At 48.2% G+C, this 21,696-nt stretch overlaps 3 protein-coding genes and 1 non-coding gene across 4 annotated transcripts; 2 read left to right on the top strand and 2 right to left on the bottom strand.

Annotated features, from left to right (window-relative positions):
* Window positions 1-1,099: 1,099 nt before the first annotated feature.
* On the bottom strand, window positions 1,100-2,836 carry BKA67DRAFT_510589 (WD40-repeat-containing domain protein; the record flags this gene model as incomplete). The annotated part of the gene is made up of 1 exon (XM_046097338.1): window positions 1,100-2,836. The coding sequence occupies one exon, from the start codon at window positions 2,834-2,836 to the stop codon at window positions 1,100-1,102; it is 1,737 nt and encodes a 578-aa protein (XP_045964918.1).
* Window positions 2,837-4,163: 1,327 nt separating this feature from the next.
* On the top strand, window positions 4,164-4,936 carry BKA67DRAFT_487105 (magnesium transporter; the record flags this gene model as incomplete). Its single annotated transcript, XM_046096930.1, has 2 exons — window positions 4,164-4,575; window positions 4,623-4,936. Coding segments are annotated over 2 exons (726 nt in total), but the record flags the coding sequence as incomplete, so codon positions are not given.
* A 3,353-nt stretch (window positions 4,937-8,289) lies between these two features.
* On the bottom strand, window positions 8,290-8,389 carry BKA67DRAFT_t17. Its single transcript has one exon. It is a non-coding gene; the product is annotated as a tRNA-Leu (tRNA).
* Window positions 8,390-20,535: 12,146 nt separating this feature from the next.
* BKA67DRAFT_590051 (glycosyl hydrolase family 61-domain-containing protein) lies at window positions 20,536-21,628 on the top strand (the record flags this gene model as incomplete). Its single annotated transcript, XM_046104546.1, has 2 exons — window positions 20,536-21,105; window positions 21,200-21,628. 2 exons carry the CDS (start codon window positions 20,536-20,538, stop codon window positions 21,626-21,628), a joined length of 999 nt encoding a protein of 332 aa, XP_045964916.1.
* Window positions 21,629-21,696: the final 68 nt, after the last annotated feature.

The raw sequence follows: 21,696 nt of genomic DNA, 5'->3' as shown, positions 1-21,696 counted from the left end.
GACCTTGTTGCGATGCTTTTCGATGCTTCGCGGTCAATGTGGGTTGGCGCGGACACGCTGTTTGATGGCTTGGGGGTGGATGGATTCAATCTTGCTGAGGTGGAAAGACTCAAGAGGGATGATTGATTGATTTGATTGCAAGGCACAAACCAGCAGCGCATCTGGCACTAGCACTTGGCACTGGCACTCTCTGCCCGCGTAAAAATGATCCGAGCTTTCGCTACGCTAGTCCTCATCTGTGGGGTCAAGGGGGCCCGGAATTTCTTCACTTCCGCTACCGCCAATCAAATCGTTTGTTTTGTCTTTGGCTGCTGCTGCTCGTGATTGTCAAGTCTCCGTCGTGAGTCGTCATGATTGCTGCGAGGAGTGACTTGGTCTTTGCTGCTCTTGAACTCAAGTCCTCGGATCATTTGTTGCTTTGTACTTGTGCAAGCCCGTCAAAACAACACATGCACCCATACTACAGCACGCGCTGGTCATCTTGAAGCTAAGTAAGCACCTTATGTCGGTATGCAACACAAGACCCGCCTTCCGCATCTGGCGCCTTCGTACAAACACATCGCCCAATCGGCCAGCATCCTATGAGCTTAAAACGCCCCCCCGGACAAGGGTAGTATAAGTTAGTACTCGCGCATGAATTGACATTCTTCGGCGGACGGTCTTTTCCTAGGTCAATCCACTAGTATTCTTTGCAATTTTATCAGCAGCACCATAGACAGAGTGCTTGTAATTCTTGGCGCGAGTAGTGTACACCATACATGCGTAGCCATGATATTGAATCCCAGACAAATGCATGGTCAAAGGTCCCTCGCACAACACTCTTCCCTCGTCTACGCCCTGTTCCCCTGACTTTGGCGATCCGAGCATGACTGACGCAACTTACACGTCAATGGCGCGTCCCGCAATGAGGGCGTTCAGAACATTTGGCGCCCACCATCCATGACTCTGTTTCAATGTCGCGACAGGAAACGCTCGCTTCCTCGACTTTGCCATGATAAGCTACGGCCTACGGGGTTTTTCGCGTCAACATCCTATGTCACAAATGGGCCATCTGTACGATACGTTAACATTACCTCGACCAAACCCCTCACCCGCTGCTTCAGCGCTTGACTTTCTTCTTGTCGGGACCTGCATCCTCTTCGTCGCTGGCATCCGCATACTGAGTCACAGGCTGAGTGTTGTTCCAAGCCTTTGTAAACATGGGATCTTCTTTGGCGAGCTTCTCGTATTTTAGTAGAGCCTCTCGGGGATCTTCGTGAAGCATTCGGCTCAAAGGAATGTTCTCGCTGATCTGCTTCTCATCGGGCTGGCTGCGCATGAATGGCGTGATTTGCTGTACCTGGGGTCGTCGGGGGTCCAAGGATCGGCCAGAAGCTGTGACGCCAGCCTTTCGTGTGCCAGGCATTGCACCTGGCGTGATGATGGAATCTCCCGACAGGCCAAGAGTTTGATCTGTGGTGAACTCGGGATTGTCATCTATGTGACGCCTCTTGGGAGCTCGCGACATGACGTCTATGGCGCCACGACTGGACATGTCCGGATTGTATAGAATATGTGTTTCGGCGTTGGCTGAACCAGTGATGATCTGGTTGATCTTCGGATGCCAGTCTACCGTGATCAAAGGCGACCCTGGAGTGATTGGTGTTGTGTATTCTGCCTGCAAGTTTCCTGGGTTGAGGATATGCAGGTGACCGGTGGCCGATCCCGTGATGATGCTCGTCGAGTTCGGTGCATATCTGATGTTGCTCATGGGATAGTGATCCGAAGTCGAAGCGTGCTCAACGGTAACGAGAGGTTCTTTGAACTTGCGCGTATCCCAAAGCTTGATGAGGTTGTCGCCTCCCCTCGTGACGACCATTCGTCCATCGGAGCTGATATCGATGCCACCAGTCCAGGTATTGGGCTTGTGGGCTTCCCTCACCTCGGCCGATGGCCTCGAGAAGGGACCATTGCCGCTCCACATAACCAATGTACCATCCAGAGCTGCTGAGACCAGGATATTGCTGCCTCCTTGAGCTGGACTTCCCCAGGCGACAGCCGTCATCCTAGTGCGTCCTGCGTTGCCTGCGGCTTTCGACTTGAAGACCAGAACTTCTTTCTGACTACGCTTGTTGTTGATATCCCAGATGCGCAGTGTGCTATCGGTACCTGCCGTGACGCAGAGGTTCTTGTCGGTTGGATGCCACGTGCCGGTCGTGATCTCTGAGACATGGCCTTTTGTGTTGTTCATATCCCGGAGGTACATGTCACCCTTGACGAACTCGGTCAGGATGTCGCCGTCTCGGGACATGATCTTAGCCTGGGGGTGGGCGGATATGCAGAGGATGGCATTTCCCGCTAGCGGGTTGAACTCTACATGATGTATAGGGTGTGTCTCGGAGCCGGCAGCTGAGGGTTTCGTGTCGTACGGGTCCACAGACCGAAAGGCACGTATAGTGGTGGGAGTCATGGATGCAAAGTCGTGTAATTTGACAGTGCAGTCAATGGAACCAGAGACCAGCCTGCCACCAGCTGGATCTAGCGACACTGAGGTGACTGCGCGGTCGTGAGTCTTGACGACCATCTCATGCGAAGTCGGGTACTCGTCATCGTCGTCGTCGTCGCTATCGGAGTTTGAACCGCCGGAGTCATCGTCGCCGCTGTTGGTTGAACCGTCTGAGGCTGGGCCTCGTGTCTTTTGCTCCACTTTATCTGCTGCCCTCTTGCTGCGATCCAGTTGAGTCGCAATATCAGCCTCTCTGGATTTCTTGCCAAAAGAAGTCGGCAAGAAGGCGCGCATGGGATCATCTGCTGCTAGGTCGGGTCCGTCGATGTGGATGTCCTCGTCGTCGCTCATGGTTGCCGAGAAAGGGGGATGTTTGAGTGGGAAGATGGGTATAGTAGGTGGCTGTGGAAATGGACAAGTACGATGGATTGAAAAGATATTCAAATTTGACCCGTTACATGCTTTACTTTTTCCTTACTCTACTTTGCTTTACTTTAATGGTTAGTTGACTTGACGCAAGGCTGAGACAGCACGGGCGGGCTTCAACTAACGCCATTCGGGTTCCATGTCGCAACCTGCTCATTGTTTTATCATCATTATTATTACTATCATTATTTTCGGAGTACAATGAATGTCATGTCACTGAGATGACGCAGCAGGTGCATTGGTAGCACTTTTAGTTAGCGCAAACCACTTGCTTCCCTTTTCGCATCGCGGAAGTTAATTATTAGCATATGCCATATACACTGCATGTAATTATGTACAGTAGTACAGTGCTTACTTACGGAACAGTAGTGGACCTACAAACCTCATCAAGCTCGCTATCGGGTTTCAGAGAGAGCAACCTTACCCAGCCGACAATGATCAATCACTTAATCAATCAATCCATCAACCCGAGGCTTTATTCCCAGACCCCGTCCAAATCAATTAATTATCAACAGTGCTTCGACCTCCCTGGTATCCACCTGATTATTGATCCTTAACGCTTTTCCACGCGTTCCATTCTTGTCCTGCGATCATTCCTCTACCTCGCACCATCCTACGCTGCCATCCTTATCTACTGCAGGTAGCGAGCGGCGACACATGATTCCGCGACCCCGACCAACCACACCCGGGCGCGCAGCGTCATCGCCTATACTCTACACCTGGATCGCTTCCTGGCGCGAGTCGCATGCATACATACACACACATAACTCATTCGCCGTTCTGCCCCCCTCGACTGGAAGGCTTTCACTTCACGGTATACCGCACTCCGTCCCAGTTAGACGCGGCCGATATGCCTGTGCTTCCGGATTTCGATAACCTCGATCCGGGCTGGACCGAAGGCGTTGGCGATGGGAAAGGGGACGACTCCAAGCTGGGAGAATGGAGCTCGCTCATCGGCATAATTACTGCCATTGTGGGAAACATTCTCATTGCCCTCGCCCTCAACGTACAGAGGTATACACATATAAAATTGCACAAAAGGAAGGTCGAAGCAAGGCAAAGAGCTAGGGAGGCCGAGAGGTCACAGAATGGTCAAGGGAACGCTTACGGCACCGCCGAACCAAGCAGCCAAGGTCCTCGAACGAGCTCCGATGACGACGGTCCTCAGTCAGAAACGCGTCCGCTCGCCCGGTCATTCCCGTCTGGAGACTCAACCACGTCGGGCAACACCATCGGCGAGGAAAGGGTTAATTCCAACTATCTCAGGTCACCCTCTTGGTGGTTGGGGCAGATTCTGATGACTATTGGAGAAATGGGCAATTTCCTAGCATACGGCTTTGCTCCTGCGTCAATCGTATCGCCTCTTGGTGTGGTGGCATTGGTATCAAACTGTGTCATTGCGCCAATCTTTTTCGGCGAGGTGTTCCGGAACCGAGATTTCTGGGGCGTCGTCATTGCCGTCGCTGGTGCCGTCGTCGTCGTTCTGAGCGCAAAGCAAGAGGAAACGAAGCTGGATCCTGAAGGAGTATGGGATGCCATATCCACCATGGAATTCGAGATTTACATGGCCGTCTCTATCTCCCTCATCATTGTGTTGATGTGTGCCAGCCCCAAGTATGGCAACAGGACTATTCTCATCGACCTCGGTCTTGTTGGTCTATTTGGTAAGTCGTGGCGCTCGTCCCCTATGTATAAAGTGCTAATGAAATAGGCGCCTATACTGCTCTCTCCACAAAAGGTGTTTCCTCTATGCTGTCCTCGACACTCTGGGGAGCCTTCGCAACGCCAGTCACATACGTACTTCTACTTGTACTCCTGGGTACCGCGGTCATGCAAGTCCGCTATGTGAATAAAGCTCTCCAGCGGTTTGATTCGACGCAGGTCATCCCTATACAGTTTGTCATGTTCACTTTGTCTGTAATTATTGGAAGCGCCATCCTATACCGGGATTTCGAGCGAACAAGCGCCGAACAGGCTATCAAGTTTGTCGGCGGGTGTTTACTTACTTTCTTTGGTGTTTTCCTCATTACTAGTGGCAGGACGCAGCACGACGAGGAAGACGGGCTGTCGGACGATGAAGGGGTTGAGGAAACCATTGGTCTCGCAGACCAGGAAGCGAGCATTGCTAATGGGACAAAACCCGAGCCAGAGAGGCACCAATCAACGGCACACCCTTCTAGGCGTTCATCTCGTGTCAGCTTTGCCCCTCGACCCATCAGTGTTCAGCGCGACTCGGGAATTCCATCTCCAAGGAAACCCGACGCCGTCACTTCCCGTGCGCCATTGTCCTTGAAGGGGTCTCCGACGGAAGCCTCTCCTCTTCTAGTCAATCCATGGGAGAACCAAACGCATCCAGGCTTGCCCTCAGCATTTTCGGAGGATAGTGTCGTTACGATACACTCCATGGTTTCGACAAACACAGATCCATTGCCAATAGACACCAACCTGCCCCCCCACATTGTCATGCCTCCTTCACCCACGGAGCCTAGAACGCCTCGCGCCTCGTTCTCTACTTCGAGGCCTCATAGCCGTCACCTCTCCAATGCTATCATTTCACCATCGCCTCTTTCATCGACCGTGAGCGCTGTTGTCGGTGATACACTACTGAGAGGTGAAGATGGTGTTCTGCTGAGGAGAAAATCTATGCGGCGCACGAGGTCCGGTATAAGATCTAGTCTCTATGTGCCTTATAGCGATGACGAAGACGAAATCGAAGGAGGACCTCCAGAACGACCACAAATCGAGCCTTTGCCAGCCGAAGTAAGCGACGCTATCGACGGAAAAGGGAGTCTTAGGGGTCGGGCTAGGAGTCTGAGTAATACTCTAGGTGACTTATTCGGACGCAAGAGGCATCGCCGGAACACGATTCCTGAAGGCGGGCAAACTCATGAGAGTGGAGAAATAAGGCCAGACCACAGTGAAAGCTCAGATGTACAGCCCTAAGGGACTTCAAGTTTGTGAGATTCGGGTCTAGTTTTACTTTCCGCTGCATAATTGTTGATTGCGATAGAGTTCATACACTGCATTGGATAGGCGTTCGGTATTAAGCGGCATCGAGGCATAAGTGGTGGTTTTTTACATAAGCATCATAATAATACACACCAAACATGGTGTTCTGTTGATATATGTTGACCATCCCAGATGACAAAAGGGTTCATTTGGATAAGAGCCTGTTAATGTAGCAACATGCGAACATGTTTATTGTACACAGTGACGCATGATATGCTACGCTGTCATGTGTATTTCATGAATGATTGGCTGTAGTATATTCACAGCTCACCTATCTAATCTCCATTCGAGCCTTAAGTAATATGATGACAACTTGTCTGTCGGTGCCACAAAGAAGCAGGCTTGTTACTGTCTAGTGGCATTCATATATTTGACAACCTTAAGCAACCATCGTGTGCATTAAATAATTAGGTTCCGCTCATCCAGCATCCTCTTATTGTCCTATCCCGCAGAAGCTGTCTTGTCCCAGAGAATCTCCATGGCATGACCAATATCTCCCCAGAAAACGCCCAGTGCGCACTTCTGGAGATCGATCAGGCCCTACAGTCGAATATGTGGTTCTAACGGACAGCTTCCAGAGCAAACAAGCCCAAAATCACACCAAAACTCATGATATTTGTTCACATCATATAAACCCAGAATAAATTGCAAAATTATACCTTTTTATTGTTTTGCTTATAAGTCCATACGCATAAGTTTTGCTTAGTCTGTTTTATAAAGTATGCTGAGATGTTAAAGATATTAGCTTATAGATTGAAGACTTTATAAATGAGTAAATTTTAGAGGGAAAATATCAATTTTGAATCTTAAGTTTGTATAAATCTAGATTATAACCAATTAAACGGTATGACTAAATAACAGAGCTTATTATCTATAGAATTGTTAAAGTATTTCTAAATATATGAAATTAATTTATATATTTTTCTAGTTCTTTTTCGTAAAGATCTGTGATTATGAACATCATGGGTTTTAGTAGGAAACAAGGGTGGTGACTAGAAAAAGTTCAGGTTAGTGTATATAACATGTCGTCGTCTCTGATCTTTCCGGCTTTCTGGTGGCGTTCGTGTGAGAAGTTCATGCAAACAATGCCATCAATGACACTCAACGACAACGATTCCTATATCTGCAGTACGCTCTGACGCGGGGATGGGGGGTTTCTGAATTATTAATCAGATATCTGGCCTATAGCCATCGACAGGCTCGATATAGACGGAATCCCGTAAGTCCAGGACGTATTATGTTAGGAGCTATAAGAGAAGTCCACGGAGTCCATAACGGGTTTTGGAAATAACAAAGATAACCGAGCCGGAGAATATTTGAGGGAACTCCAATCTGGTTGGGTCTGACAAGATCTTCTGTGCTTCGCTCAGTGCCATCGCTTTGAGAGCTTGTTGGAGCATGAGAGAAGTATCTTAAGGTGCCTTTTCGACGGTAGAATGGACAGAGTTCCTATCCCATATATGATCAAAACAAAGGTCTATTTGGCGCTATGATATCCATGTGTACGGTTATGTTTGGGTTAGCAACAGTGAATGTTCATCGCATCTACCAACGTATATTACATGCTGTACTACATCTTTCCTCAACTTGCCATTAGTCTAGCGTCATCCTTGAAGAATATCATATCTCCAGGAGATAGTCGAGTATGTGTCAAGTGTTCTTCCTACATTTGACATAAATACACAAAAGATTCTGTATTACCAGTGACTGCGCCAACCTTTGGTATATGTTGAGTTTGATCATCTTGCCCACAGCTGATGATTCTGATGCTGATATACCATGCTATTCGTTAGAGTATTAGTACTCGATACCTTCAAACTTTTTGGGGCAATATCACGTTTTCGTTGTCAAAATAGCATGAAACTTACGTATACTTCCACGATGTTTCACACTTTTACATACACACTCAATCGCTCATTGACGACCAAAACTAGGCCTATATCCCAGGGAAAGGGAAGGGTGGTCATTTTGAATCTCGTGTGCTGTACTAAATCGGATGCTTATAGAGGCGGATCAGTCGAAGCGGGACTTCGACGCCTCAAGGTCCCTAGTTGCACATTTTTTATATTACTGGTTAGAATGTTTAGTGCAAGCCACATCACACCACTCATGACGACACACTTTAACTCACACGTGCAGTCCGATGACGAAGATTCACGCTCAAAAGAATAGTTGTTAAGCCGTCGAACAGACAAAATTGGATAGCCATAAACATTTGTGTAACCATACTAATTTATCATGCACCACACGTTCATGAATGGTTCTGTGATTTCTAACCATCAAGATGTATACACTAGGTTGGAGATCTATTGTCTTGAGACAATAGGGAGAACAAAAAGACAAACCTAGATTCGATCTAGGGGAAGCGTTGATGAGAGTGGGACTTGAACCCACGCACGTTTCCGTACCAGGAAGTAGGTGTTAAGGTTGACCTTAACCTGGCGCCATAACCAACTCGGCCATCTCACCGATTCGTTGGACATTATGACGTAAAAACAGTATACACTGCTACTCAAATGGAACCAGCTCAAAGCTTGATCACCATTTTAGCGAGCTTGGCAAGTCGCACACCGCACTAAAAGATGGGTCCATGTGACCAGACACTCATATGTACATAGCCCGCCGAACTATAGCTTCCCCAAGACAAGCCATCTTCACGTGTATTATTAACCATAACGCAAAGCCCTAATGGCTAAAACTCATATCAGGAATCAAAAGGAGGTTAGGGAGCATCGTTAACACGTTTTAAGAAATCTCTTACATTTCCCCAAGTACTTCATAGGTCCTAAAGCGGGAGAAACGCGAAATTCGTAATTCAGGGTATCCGCGTTTCTTGTGTGCACCATTTCTGCGGGGGTCTTACCCCACTGATGGATGGCTGTCCTACTCCAAACTTTGGTCCATGGGTGTCGTTGCACGTGTAAATCATACTCGATGTTCCGTTTTATTCTTTCTACGATGTTTTGGGGACTCCAAATGGCTGCATAAATCTTGTCGTAGTGTGCATACCCATGGAATTGGGGACAATGTTTGGTCAAGAGAAAAACTGACTGGCTCGGGGACCCTTGAAATGCGATCGACAACTCTGAAAAGACCTCTCCGGCCTACAACGGTATCATGCCCGTAGACCAACGCACGTTCGCTTAGAGGAACGTGTAGATATGCGTACAACATACGGAACACAGCACTCGATCGCTTGGAGGTTCTCCTGCATACTATGGGTGGTGGCATGGCCACTGCGCGTACCGCGTGGCCCCCAATACAACAAGGGCGTAAGCGGGATAGACGATGCCACGAAACGAGGGCGAGGTGGATACATTTGAGGTATCGTACTTTGTGCACTAAGTAGACAGGGTTCCAATGTGCCATGGTAGGGATGCTGAGAAATCAGCACCGGGCAGGGCTGATAGCAGGGGTATTTCTGTGCTGTTGCGCTCCATTGCAGTTGTGCCTCCCCTGCCAAAATACCCGCCCAATAGTGCTTTTCTACTGTAGGCTTGCTACCCTGGCCTTTCTGTTAAGGCATTGATAAGCGCGTTATGGTCAAAGTAGGCAACGTTTGACTAACAACGATTCAAAGGCTTAGACCGGGCCGCGGTACCTAGTAAATCGATCGGTCTACCTAAAGTCCCTTGAAGGCTGAAGGAACATGCCGAGTTGTATCGACTAGCTCAATTTATTGACTTACGGCCGTACTGACATATGCTTATAAATGAAGTTATGAAAAAACCTGCATTGACTTACGCGCCAGTCGTTCATGTCGGCAAAATTCAAATTAAGGGGGATCCACGCAGCAGGTATTGACGCCACACCCAACGGATTTTTGATCCTTGGGCAAACCGATGAATCCTGCGGCACAGCGGCCAGAACACCGGTAGTCAACGTACAATGCTAATCGCGGCAGGCTGGCTATCTGGGGATTGATATAGTTTAGTCATTCTATGTTTCTCGAGCTTCGCCGAGCTGTAGTCATCGTACGGTGAAGATTGGGGTGCCAATGTTTGAAAGAAAGTATACAGGGCGCTCACATAGGGTTGTTTTAATATTTAGTTCAACTGCCTAGCGAACGCCTAGTAGTAGCCGACAGTCGTCCTGTCGACTGCGGGTAATCGATTATGTGGAGGCACTTTTAGTCCCTTAGTTAGAATTGTATGTAGGAGTATAGAAAGGTCAAACTTGCGGTCCTGTAAGTTGCATGGTGGCCAACCAAACCTCCATAGAGCACACAAGCATTGGCTATAATTGTTTGTTCCATGATTTATGCGGCTGGGAGTCACATTGCGTATTCCCAGGCGAGGTGAATTGCCTCTAAGTGTATTTTTAAAAAAAATTTGTTGTACATGACAGACCCTATACAGCCTGCTTTGGATAGAGTTTTAAGCTTCTCGTCGCCCTTTTCATCGCTTTCTTCGAATATATTCCATTGCGTATTATGTTAAGCCCCTGGCGTAGCAGTAGTACTTCTCCCATATCCGCCATCCGATTTGGCAACAAACCACCTAAGCCTCTCGACGTTGTCCTTCAGTTCATCCCTTTCTCCTTCAACTACCATGAGCTCTTTCTCAAGGTCCGTTATATGTCTTCGTGCCATCTCGAGCACCTCAGCTTTACTGATTTTCCGGTCTCCGTCGTCGTCGTCGTCGTCGTCACCTCCTCCCCGCATATAACCTGGAAGAGTATCCAGAAGAGCTTCAAAGTGTGCATTAAGTCTATTTCGGTATTGTTTCTCGACTTGGTTGTGCGATGCTCGGTTCTTACGTTCTTCCTCTGTCGCTGGTGGGTTCAAGTGGTTGTTTTTAGACGCTCGTGAAGCAGACCGCAGCTTCGAACTTGCGGTTGATCTAGTAGAAACAGCAGGTGGTGGTGGTGGGGAAAGCGGGTACCTTCTCCTTGTACGGGATGAAGAAGGTTCTAGATGTTTTGAATGTCGGCGCTGAGTGTTTGGGGCAGTAGCGTCGAGGTATGGACTCGCAGCGGCTTCGAAGTCATTATGATACGGGTAGTTGTACGGTGTAGCGTATCCGTGAGTGCCTATCCCGCCGTCATGCATAGGCAAATCGAACGCACTTGCTGGAGAATGTGAGAACGAACTTTGTTCCGCTGACCATTCTGTATCACTTGGGCAGCTGCCAGAGCTGGTATCAGGTATCGGCAGACTGTACCCATAGGGCGACGCACCTTGCTGGGATGCCGAATATGTTGTCCATGAATCTGCTGTGACAGGATACTGCGCTGATGTTGCTGCAACTGCAGCTATTGTTGATGGGGATAAAGAAGCACTTAATGCTGCCTAGTAAAGACATATTAGCAACACCGTTTGTATTACGTCGCATTTCCTTCCAGCACACTCCCCTGCAATGCCGGACTTATAGACCTGTACAAGTTACTCGGCCTGGGAAGCCTCCAAGTAGTAGCGGTATAGTAGAATGCCTCGGGAGCTGGGGTTATTTGGTTGTGAGGGATGGGCTACAATCAATATTCGTAGGTTACACAGCACGTAGCACGTAGCAGTAGTAATACGAAAAGACATACGAAGCAGCAGGAAACGTACCTCTGTGGAGCAGCGGCGCGAGCTACCCATATCAAAAGTCATGTTCTTCAAAATGGCGATGTTTATAATGTCAACTATTAGTAGTTGCAGGTCGCTTCCCGTACAGTCTTGTAAGTGCGTCGCTTAGGTTGTTCAACAAAGGAATGCTATGAGTTAAGCATCACAGAGATATTACCTATGAGTGGCTTGCCACGCTTTATATTCCAATTGTAAAAGTCTCGGGGCTCCACACTGAGAGTCCGAGTTCCGGGGACCTCTCGGGCATCTTGATGAAGTCATGCTATGAGCTTCTCAGTCAAGGGTAGAGCAAGGTATACATACCGTCGAGGACTTACGGGTAACACCCGTCAGCACTGCTATTGCTAAAACGGGAGTACCTGTGTGCAGGCGCAACGAATAAACTTGGAAATTCCGATGATAGATTTCAAGCACGCTTGCGCCCTGTGCACCATGTATGTCTTCTTTGGCCGGCCAAGAATCCAGTCTCCCCACAGAAGATACCCGGTGTGACTTTCTTATCCTATCTCAACAAGGCCAAGCAATATTTACTGCTGCCGCCGGAGCGCTATAGCTGTGGGAACACGATCTCTCTCTCATCGGCAAGGACGTCCCCTGCAAATCGCGCTTAAATCCACCAATATACTGTACCCCCGGCGTCAAATCATGCAACTAAGGCCAAGGCCCGAGGAATAGAACAATGTAGTGTCGACTTCGCAAATTCTTGCCATTGGACACCTGTATGATCACGGCACATTATATTGTCGCACTAAGAACAATGCTTGTCAAGAAGACCATTGCAGCCAGCCCGGTAGAAACTTTGATATCCACTTCGAAGGAGTCAACCGGTCCCGCCATCATTAACCCCATTTGGTTCCACGTCCTGTTGAATATGATTGGCCAGAGTCGAAAAGTTCCTCGCAGGATCGGCCCATACTCGATTTACAAGTAGTATTTTACTCAATACCTCCTTTTCAATTGGATTACTGGACCGGTTTACGCGAGTAGCTGCAGACAAGCTTTTCTGCTTTTCCGTATCGAGCCTGACTAAAAAATGGATAGAGCGGCCCGCAATGCTCTTGAGAGGGCCAAAAACCGGTACGATGATTGCTGTGCACGATACTTGTGTCATGGCTACAACTACATGAAGGCCAGTTGTCGAGCAGCATTGCCACTCACATCACCAGCCCCTTGGGACTCTTTCCACGTGGCTGTTTACATCTTGGACTGCAGCTTGTTATTCGACTGCAAAACTATATTTACATAATTAGCAAGCCAGGGATGTATTGTTGTCCAATACTGATTCGGTCGCTGAGCATTGCCTACGCAACAGGTGGATATGAAATCATGAAGAATAATACAAAGTACATAGCTCTCAGGCTTGTCCTCTGCAGGGGCTTTGGGCAGGGCTGGGGTGAATTCCTTACAAGGCATTCTTTAACGAACCAAGGATGCTAGGCAGATAGCTCCGAGGGGTATCCGCACCAAAATGCTGTGGAAGTTGATAGATTAACCAAAAAAAAAATTTCATTCTACTCAACAGAAAGTTTCCGCCTCCAAGTGCTGGTAAACTCGAGGTGCTCCTCACTGAAAAGGCGGAGGGATCGACAGCTCCGAGTGTGCGGCCACATGCAAGATGATACAACCTTAGTGGCAGCCTGGACAGGGGTTACACGTTCATGGCTGCATCCGCGGCTCGCCAAAAGCACTCAACTGTCATGACTGTCAAGGTAAGCTACAAATTACTGTACTTGGTATGTTTTCCGTCGCAACTAACCTACTAGGTTAGTCGATTTGGACATCGATTGGTCTCCATCATACTAAACCATTTAAATGTGCTCATGACCTACTGCAGTTCCAACTTTGCAAGCTCAAGGATCTGCACATGTAGCTAACGCCAAAATCCCGGCATAAACTTCGATTCGGCGTATGTAGTAGCACTGTGTCAGTTATAGCTATAATTATAATTCAAAAAAAATAAAAATAAAAAAAACCCGATACAAGGACATACCTTTCCTTTGAGTCCAGCCAAGCAACACCTCAGCTTTACTACAACAATCATGAAGAGCTCCAGCAATAAAGGCCGAGTAGTCTAGAACACTCTATGTACATGGTTGTGAACGGTCTGCAGGGATCAAGAACCATGTCACCATGTCTCAAGAAGCCTCTTATGTCAGTGCAGGGAATTGGCTGCATTGGCTCATATCGCTATATTTCTGCCTGCGGCTCAATGTTTTATCGGTTTGACATACCGGGCACATCTAAACTCAAGGACTTTTAGGGCAGGCTAGTTCAAACCTGGAAGGTCTCGCGATGCCAAAAACAGACCACCTCCATTGGCAATCTTCAGCATAGTCACATCCTCGAAAATTGGTTAGGACTATCATATGAGATTTAGTTGGTAGCAGGAACCGACAGGAAACTTGCGTAGATTGATCTCATGAACTCGGTTGTCCAATCTGTTGGTAACAGCCGAAATTCTCGCTTATTTACTTGGCGGCGAAACCCATTCGAGCCAATTTGGCACCTTGGTCAGAAATTGGCAAAGACGACAACATTCTTGGTTGTTTTGCGCAACTACTTCCATGCCAAACCAACAGTAGCGCTAAACCAGCTAAACGCCGACAATCAAGTTCACGATCTTTAGGTTCAGAAGTTAAGTGCTGACAGCGGGACCTAAGGAACGGTTGGAGCGGATGGCTTGTACTAAGAAATCTTGGATCCGGGAAGTAGTGGGTGGCACTCACTGTGTATGGCAGTGCACTCGGTCCAATCGGCAACTATAATAAGGCTCATACTACCCACAGCCCCCTCCCCCAGTCAAGGGATTATGGGAGTGCCACGTGAAGTCGTTAAAAATCATAACATCTCATGGTCCAGGTCCAATCAAGGCCCTGTCTATTGCTGGAACTCCTGCTGATAGGAATCTATGCAACGGCAATTGTGCTCCTCCCAATTTCTTGTGCCGGCGTGCTGCCGCGCATGTGGTGATTAGTTTTTTGGCCTTGTACCGGTTCTTACCCGGAATCAGAACGCCGCATGTTAAATCTAATTATACATATGTTCCGAGCAAACAGCGCCGCCGGGTGTATGCAGAAATGTATGGTGAACACAAAATGAAAATGAAAAGATTATCAATGGCATTACGGGAAGCGAGTTGCTAGATGCCGCTGGCTAAGATATGTACCACACCGGGCTATATAACAGTTGAATATTGATGAGATAATATATAGCCATGCATGAGTCCGGGTGAAGAATGAGACATTGTAATAAAAATAAACATGGAGTCTTCAGGTCCGGCTATGCTATGCAAGATTATATTAGGTTAGTTGAGTAGGCCCATGTACCCGTGGCTTAGCGCTCTTCAAATCATATCATGCCCATCAAGCGTGGCTTTGAGGGTCGCTTGGTGAGACCCAGTTTCATGTTTGTTATTCGATGCATTCAGGAAGATAGCACTGCACTGAGTTTTGACTCTTTGCCTGCGCAAGGTAAAAGTAGAGATTGGCAAAATCTGAAATCCACAGATCTGTCCAGCAGATTGTCAAGTTCCTGCCCGCAACGCTGCCAATCGTATGCTCGAGGCATCACACTCCAGTCTCCCTTTTCGGAAGTGCTTATGAGTACTTTTGGGTACAGAATAATTGGTTCATTCACAATGCAGAGTCTGACCCGCCCATGCAACAGCCTCATGCAGGTGTTCCCCGTCAGCTTTCAGTGCCAGCTGAGTACCAAATCCATGGTTTTCTATGGTCTACCACGTGAGAAGCCCTTGCTGCCACGAGTTTGGTAACGCACATGGAAGGGTTGCTTTGCGTGGAAGTCGCTTATAAATTCTGCGTGTAGTAAGGATCGAGCTTCATTCTTCTTATGCGCCAGAATATGTCATACGTCACCACCCTCGACTCCTTTCATGCCACTAGTATAGACGAGGAACCAACATCATGCATCTTCCACCAATAGCTATGATGGTCCTTCTTACCGCCAGAAGGCAGTGGCAGCGGAAAATGTCCGTCTGCACAAAGAATCAAACATTCACAATTCTCTTGACTGTTCACAATGTCTTGTGCGGATTCCAACTTGCAAGAGTGACTATCTTAACCCGCATCACATCGCTTCTAAGAAGTATGCTACGGGGACTTACGCCCTTATTACCTCAGTGATATGGAAACGTGACATTCATCGTCGAATTCGAGCAAGGTACATTCTGACCTACCGATTAACAAGCCTTTACTAAAGGAGAGGGGGGAGGGGGGCACCAATGAAACTCTGGGCTGCAAAATACAAAGCCCTGACGCTGTGTGCCTCACTAATGCCCGCAGGTTCTGCACAACTGGATTAGAACCAACCGGGAGCTCCTACTCCAATGTACATCTCACTCAAGGTTTCAACCCGGCCTTGCTCGACCAGTAACTTTGCGTTGTAAGTGGTGGTCGAGGGTGTCACACATGTGAGGAGTGACAAGATGTAGACACAAACATGTTGGGCCAAAAGTGAGTAATAAAAAAAAAAGTATGATGATCAATATGCTGATGACAATCTCGACTTGTTACCAAAACATAATTGTTTAGGACCCTTGATCAGGGCAAAGTCAGGTCTAACACACGAACAACGTTTACAGTTACCAGAACCCTTAATTAAAATGCACATTAAACTGCCTAGTACCATCCGATCCAGTGCTGCTTTGTCAGGCTTGGGGAGCTCTGTTTGCCGCAATTCAAAAATGACATCATTTACTGGCAGAAGGAGGCAATGTGCCTATAGTACTATTGACAGTAATCTGGTTCAAGAAATTTGTAGACCGGTTAACAATCGTGGAAATAACGGAGTGGTGAGTGGGGAGCTTGGGGTTCCCTTCAGCTGCCATAATTACGTTCAGATTCGTAGTCAAGTAACGCTGACCACACGAAATCTGTTTGCTCTCCATGCACAGCTATATCTTCAATTAGTCTATCAGACCGCAAGGACTAACAGTTGTACTTGTTTTGTAGTGTTTTTCTCACGCTTCCAACCACGTATATAAGAACCCGATTGCACACTTCAGAAATGCATGAGGGTAAACATACTTCAGCAACGTGCAATGCAATGTTTCATCACAAGATTCGTAATTTCTTAGGCCGTACCCACCGAAAGAACATCCTTCTCCTTTGTGAGGTCACAGTCTTGGTCAAATCGGCTTGGGCTTAGGCATTTTTGCACGACACTTACGTGAATGGCTCGAATGTATAGGAGTTATTGGCGACGGAAAGCCCGGGATCCCATAGCAAACAGCCTTGGATGGGTGTGAGAACAGAGAGAGAAGAGTGCAAACAACTAAAGGAGGCAACAGCCAGACGCACTGTAAATGCATAAACTGATGATGCCCGGCACGTGACTGGATTACCAAATTGCGGCGCTATGTATAGCCTAAAATTTACGTGGCTTTTCCCACACAACTATAGGTCGTTCTGGTGACCACCGGAGCGATAGCTATAGTATAACACCGTGAGCGGTATGTCTAATAGGTTTTCGATTTGTAAACAAGATAAATGTTATCTTCAAACTGCTTACGAGTGGTAACAAGAACAAGTCACCGCTAGTTGAAGACTGACGAGTGCAGAGTATTTGAACAGCTGCGTGTGCCAACGTGCTTGCTGCCATTTTGCAAAAGATTTATCATTAGAAGATACCACCAGTCAAAATTGATGACGCCAATACAGATACGATGCTGTCTCTTGATTTTGAGAAGCGTAGGGCTAAAAGAGTCATTCAACTACAGCAGCATAATCTTTTGAACCTCTCAAGACTTAGATTTCACCGTACATTCAAGAAAAGTGATAGCACCCTGATGTTTGGGATACATTGACTAGTCATCAATTCTGACTGAGTATAGCTCATTATCAAGTTCTGGCTTCTGGAGGTCAAGTACAAAAAAGAATTGAAATATTGTGTTGGTCACGAGTCTTGGCGGCAATGGCATCGGCCGCCCTCTCCTCCCTTTTCAACGCAATTGGCAAAGCTTTTGCTTTTATACTTGAGAGTATATAATAGTAACATGACAGTTTCTACAGTTGATATAGAATACTGTTGTAGTGAAGGATTGGTATGATGCACTGAAAGGAAGAGCCTGAATCTACTCGAGCATAGGATAGTGAATATGGTGTTCGCATGAGCGTGGGATCGCAAGTGTAACGTTCTAAGCGTGAAATGATAGTATAGGTACTGTCAAGTAGTATATAGAAGTCTAAGCCCACAAAAGAGAATATCGGTGTACAGAAAGGGGGCATATGCCCACTGGTTAAGTCACATGATCACCACTTCCCAAGTTCGGTGATCCGAGAGCTTGTCGCCTTAGTGTACGGAGTGCTCTCCGTGCACTGTGGCCATTAATAGTCATCCATGTTGCCACAAGTAATCATTTTGATCCAGGACGAATATGTTGGTATGACTAATCTCCAACGTCATAGCAAACTAGCTCGGTGTTTGGGGGAGTGGGCTTTCTCTTTGCTGGTATGTCGCGGGAGCTCACCTTGACCGTTCCAGCCTTCGAGTCCCACGACCCGTAGCACTCCATGAAAGTTGCCAGTATTCGTAGCAAGTAGCTACAGGTGGTTTCAAGTGTTGTAGTGTTTACAGATTCAACGCACCAGTTCAATTCATGCACTTACGCTACTAATCACTTTGTCGCAGGCAGAAGGATTGCTTATTCTGAGTTCGAAGCAGAACCAAAACCCTTGGAAGCTGGCCGAAAATAGAATGGGCTATATCTGCAGCGGAATGGCGATGCTCTAGTATGAGACCCAGGAAGTGATCCGAAAGCCTGCTCTCAATAGGATCGACTGGATGGTATCGTGCCTAATCAAGAGTATACTGTGGCGATATAGTAGCTTAACAATATAGAGCTTCCACTCCCGACGAGTTGGCTCCGTAAGGGGCTCGTCCTCCTGTATTCACATGGAGTAAGCTGTACGATGGTCTCCTTAATGCTAGAGAAGCATCAAGTTTCCTGGTCGATCACTATTCCAATCTCACCAGTGGATTAGTACCATGCCTATTTTCATGCTTCGCTACAGGAGTATATCCGGCGTAGTAACGAATCGTCTTGTGCAGGGAGCTCGGCCGACCTGGTATGTGTAGTCGCGTTATGAATATAAGCACGTATGGCGGAAAGTCAACCCATTTCCACAGTGGGTGGCTGGAGTTCTCGGAGGAGTAAAGGTACGTTGAAGTAGTGATGGCGGTTGTACAAGTGTAGGAGACATGTATGGCCGGGTGGTCGTGGTCCGAAAGTCTATGAGTGTGCTTCTGCTATTGCAGAAGGGATTGCGGGTATTGTCGAAATACTGCGTGGTGTAAGCCGTGCATACATCGACCTCCAGACACCGGCTTTGGTGTTGAAGAAAGCAAAACTGAATGATGAGCAACCCGGCTCATGCAGTTTGAGTTGGACCGTTCCAAAAAGTTACCCTAGTCCATATTTACTACATAGATTGACGGGTGAAGCCGTTGACATAAGCTAGAACCCGGCGGGGAATCGGTTCATTTCGGTTGCGATCCTGATTTTTGCTTTAGGACTTCAGGAGGCGTCAGGTGAACAACAGGCTTTGATGTGAAGGAGCTGGCATAGTTTATTAGACCATACTCAAATGCAAGGTATTAGGAGCGCCGCGAATTATAAGCGAGCGCTTGCCTACTCGGTACCACTTATGCTTTACGCATTAATTTTGTTGTTGATCGGTTTTCAGATATGAATTAAGTGGACGATGTTTGCATGAAGTCAATGTTCATCAGATTAAGTGATTCAAATCTGAACTTGACTTTTGCATTTACTCAAATTCCACATTTATTGAGCACGTGTGAAGGATGTTCCGGGAGCCCCACGACTTCCCACTCATAGTTAAGTTAAAAGTTAAATCTCTGTACGGCCGACCCACAGCCATGAAAGCCCCAGTTGGGGGATCCGGAATCTCACCTGGGAATCCCATCACCAGCAAATTACTCGTCGTTCATCAATCTCTCCCCAGGTGCAGCAGCTAGAGTAAGCGAGCGCTAAGCAACGGCACCCCCTGCAGCAATCTTGATGCCTTCGCTTGCCTCGGTAGCACCCGACCCCTGAATCGTCATGGCCTCAGAGAAGGTTGGAGAACAGCTCAGCACTGCTAGCAGCGCCTTCTTCCCAAACACTGCCAAGAAGAATCGATTAAAGACAAAACAAAGCTCATCCGATGTGGGTAGTGAGGCTCCACAACTGGTAGGGATGGGCTGTAATAGTACTATGTACATGGTAGCCGCGCACCTAGCACAACAAACCCCTTGCGCGATTCTGGCATGATGCATCTCATCATCGAACCTCAGCCCTGACTCCTGCGAGGGGCAACGACGTGTGCAGTCATCATTCGATACGTTGCTCTGAATGGCCCTGCTACTGTTGGACCTATCGAAGCTTCTGCGCAAAAAGCCAGAAGCTGGCATGTGCTGGGGGGGGGGGGGCACAGAACAGAAGCAATTCGTATAGACGAGCTCGCTAACAGAATTCGAGCAACTGACTTCGTCCCAACTCAGAGCCCAGAACTTCTAGTCTTTACTGGGAGCAGCTAGCGTCCCCGATATTTAGGCTTGGCAGGCCGGGGTATTCGCTCTGAGCCGGCCCACCCTGCTGGGCCCAGAGAGCCTCAATCCACTCTCCCACCGTTGCAAGGCGCAAAATGAAACAAACCATTGGCGGAAACGATATAACACCATGTCGATGTTTATCCTTTCCAATATCAAGTTCATCTATTCACGACGGGCCCAATAATCGAGCCATGCGATTGAGCCGCATGCTCCCTATTGTTAATATGCATGCCGTGGGACAGGTGAGGTCAGTATAAGTAGGTTTGCATGTCTTCAGTGTGGTATCGCTCTTCTTTTTTGCTCTACACGCTCGTCCAGCTGTATTCAATTCACTCTCTTGTTCACACTTTTTGGCAGTGCCAAAAGTACATTCATTTCTAACGCTCATTACACACTTATACTCGCTCGCTTTCAAGCTACAGCCAAACCACCACATCACAACTACGTCTTATCTCTCACACATCAATCAATCAAAATGCGTTACTCAGGAGTTGCTGCTCTGGCCTTTGCCAGTGGTGTCACCGCCCACACCCGCATGTACAGCGTCTGGGTCAACGGCGAGGATCAGGGTGATGGAAGAGGCACTTACATCCGATCTCCCCCTACCAACGACCCCATCAAGGACATCACCTCCGCCAACCTCGCCTGTAACGCCGCCGGCTCCACCGCTGTAGCTGACTTTGTCTCCGTCGCTGCTGGTGACGCTGTCAGCTTTGAATGGTACCACGACTCTCGCAATGACGACATCATTGCTGCTTCCCACTTGGGTCCTATCATCACATACGTCGCCCCTTACACTGATGGCATGGATGGTACTGGTGCCATCTGGTCCAAGATCAACGAGGAGGGTTACGATGCCTCGACTAGCAAGTGGGCCGTCGATAACTTGATCTCGAACGGAGGAAAGAAGGACTTTACCGTCCCCTCCGGCCTTGCCGCTGGCAAGTACATGTTCCGCCAGGAGATCATTGGTCTCCACGAGGCTGATGTAGCTCACTCTGCCAACTCTGCCCGTGGTGCTCAGTTCTACCCCTCTTGTGTTCAGGTATGTGATTCAGCCCCTCGGTTATTTCCTTGTGCAACAAGCATAGCCTCGATCCATCAATCTATCTTGAATAATACTAACCCACTTGGCACAGGTTGAGGTTACCGGCAGTGGCAGTGCTACCCCCTCCGAGAGCTTCGAGCTTCCCGGTGGCTACACCGACTCTACCCCTGGTGTCGTCTTCAACCTCTATGGCTCTTATTCTAGCTACGATATCCCCGGCCCAAGTGTCTGGGATGGTGCCAGCGGCTCAAGCAGCGGCTCGACCACCACCGCCGCCGCCGCATCCAGCACTGTTGCCGCTACCTCGACCAAGGCTGCTGCCGCCACCTCCGCCGCCGCCACCGCCGTCGCCACTTCGGCCGCTGTGACCACCTCGGCCGCTGTCCAGACCACCCTTGCCACCTCGACCAAGGCCGCTGCTACTTCCGCTGTCGCCACCACCTCCGCTGCTGCCCCTACCAAGAGCTGCTCCTCTAAGCGCCGTCGTGCTGCTCGCAAGGCCCGCCAGGCCCGCAAGTAAGCGACGCCAGCCTATGGAGTTGGGTGAAGAGAAACGGACGTTGTGAATCTTCTGGATGTTCTCACTTT

The sequence above is a fragment of the Truncatella angustata genome, assembly GCF_020726525.1.
Source record: "Truncatella angustata strain MPI-SDFR-AT-0073 chromosome Unknown BKA67scaffold_1, whole genome shotgun sequence".
Lineage (NCBI taxonomy): Eukaryota > Fungi > Ascomycota > Sordariomycetes > Amphisphaeriales > Sporocadaceae > Truncatella > Truncatella angustata.
Note: the sequence above shows the minus strand (reverse complement) of the source record. Positions and strands in the feature narration are given on the sequence as shown.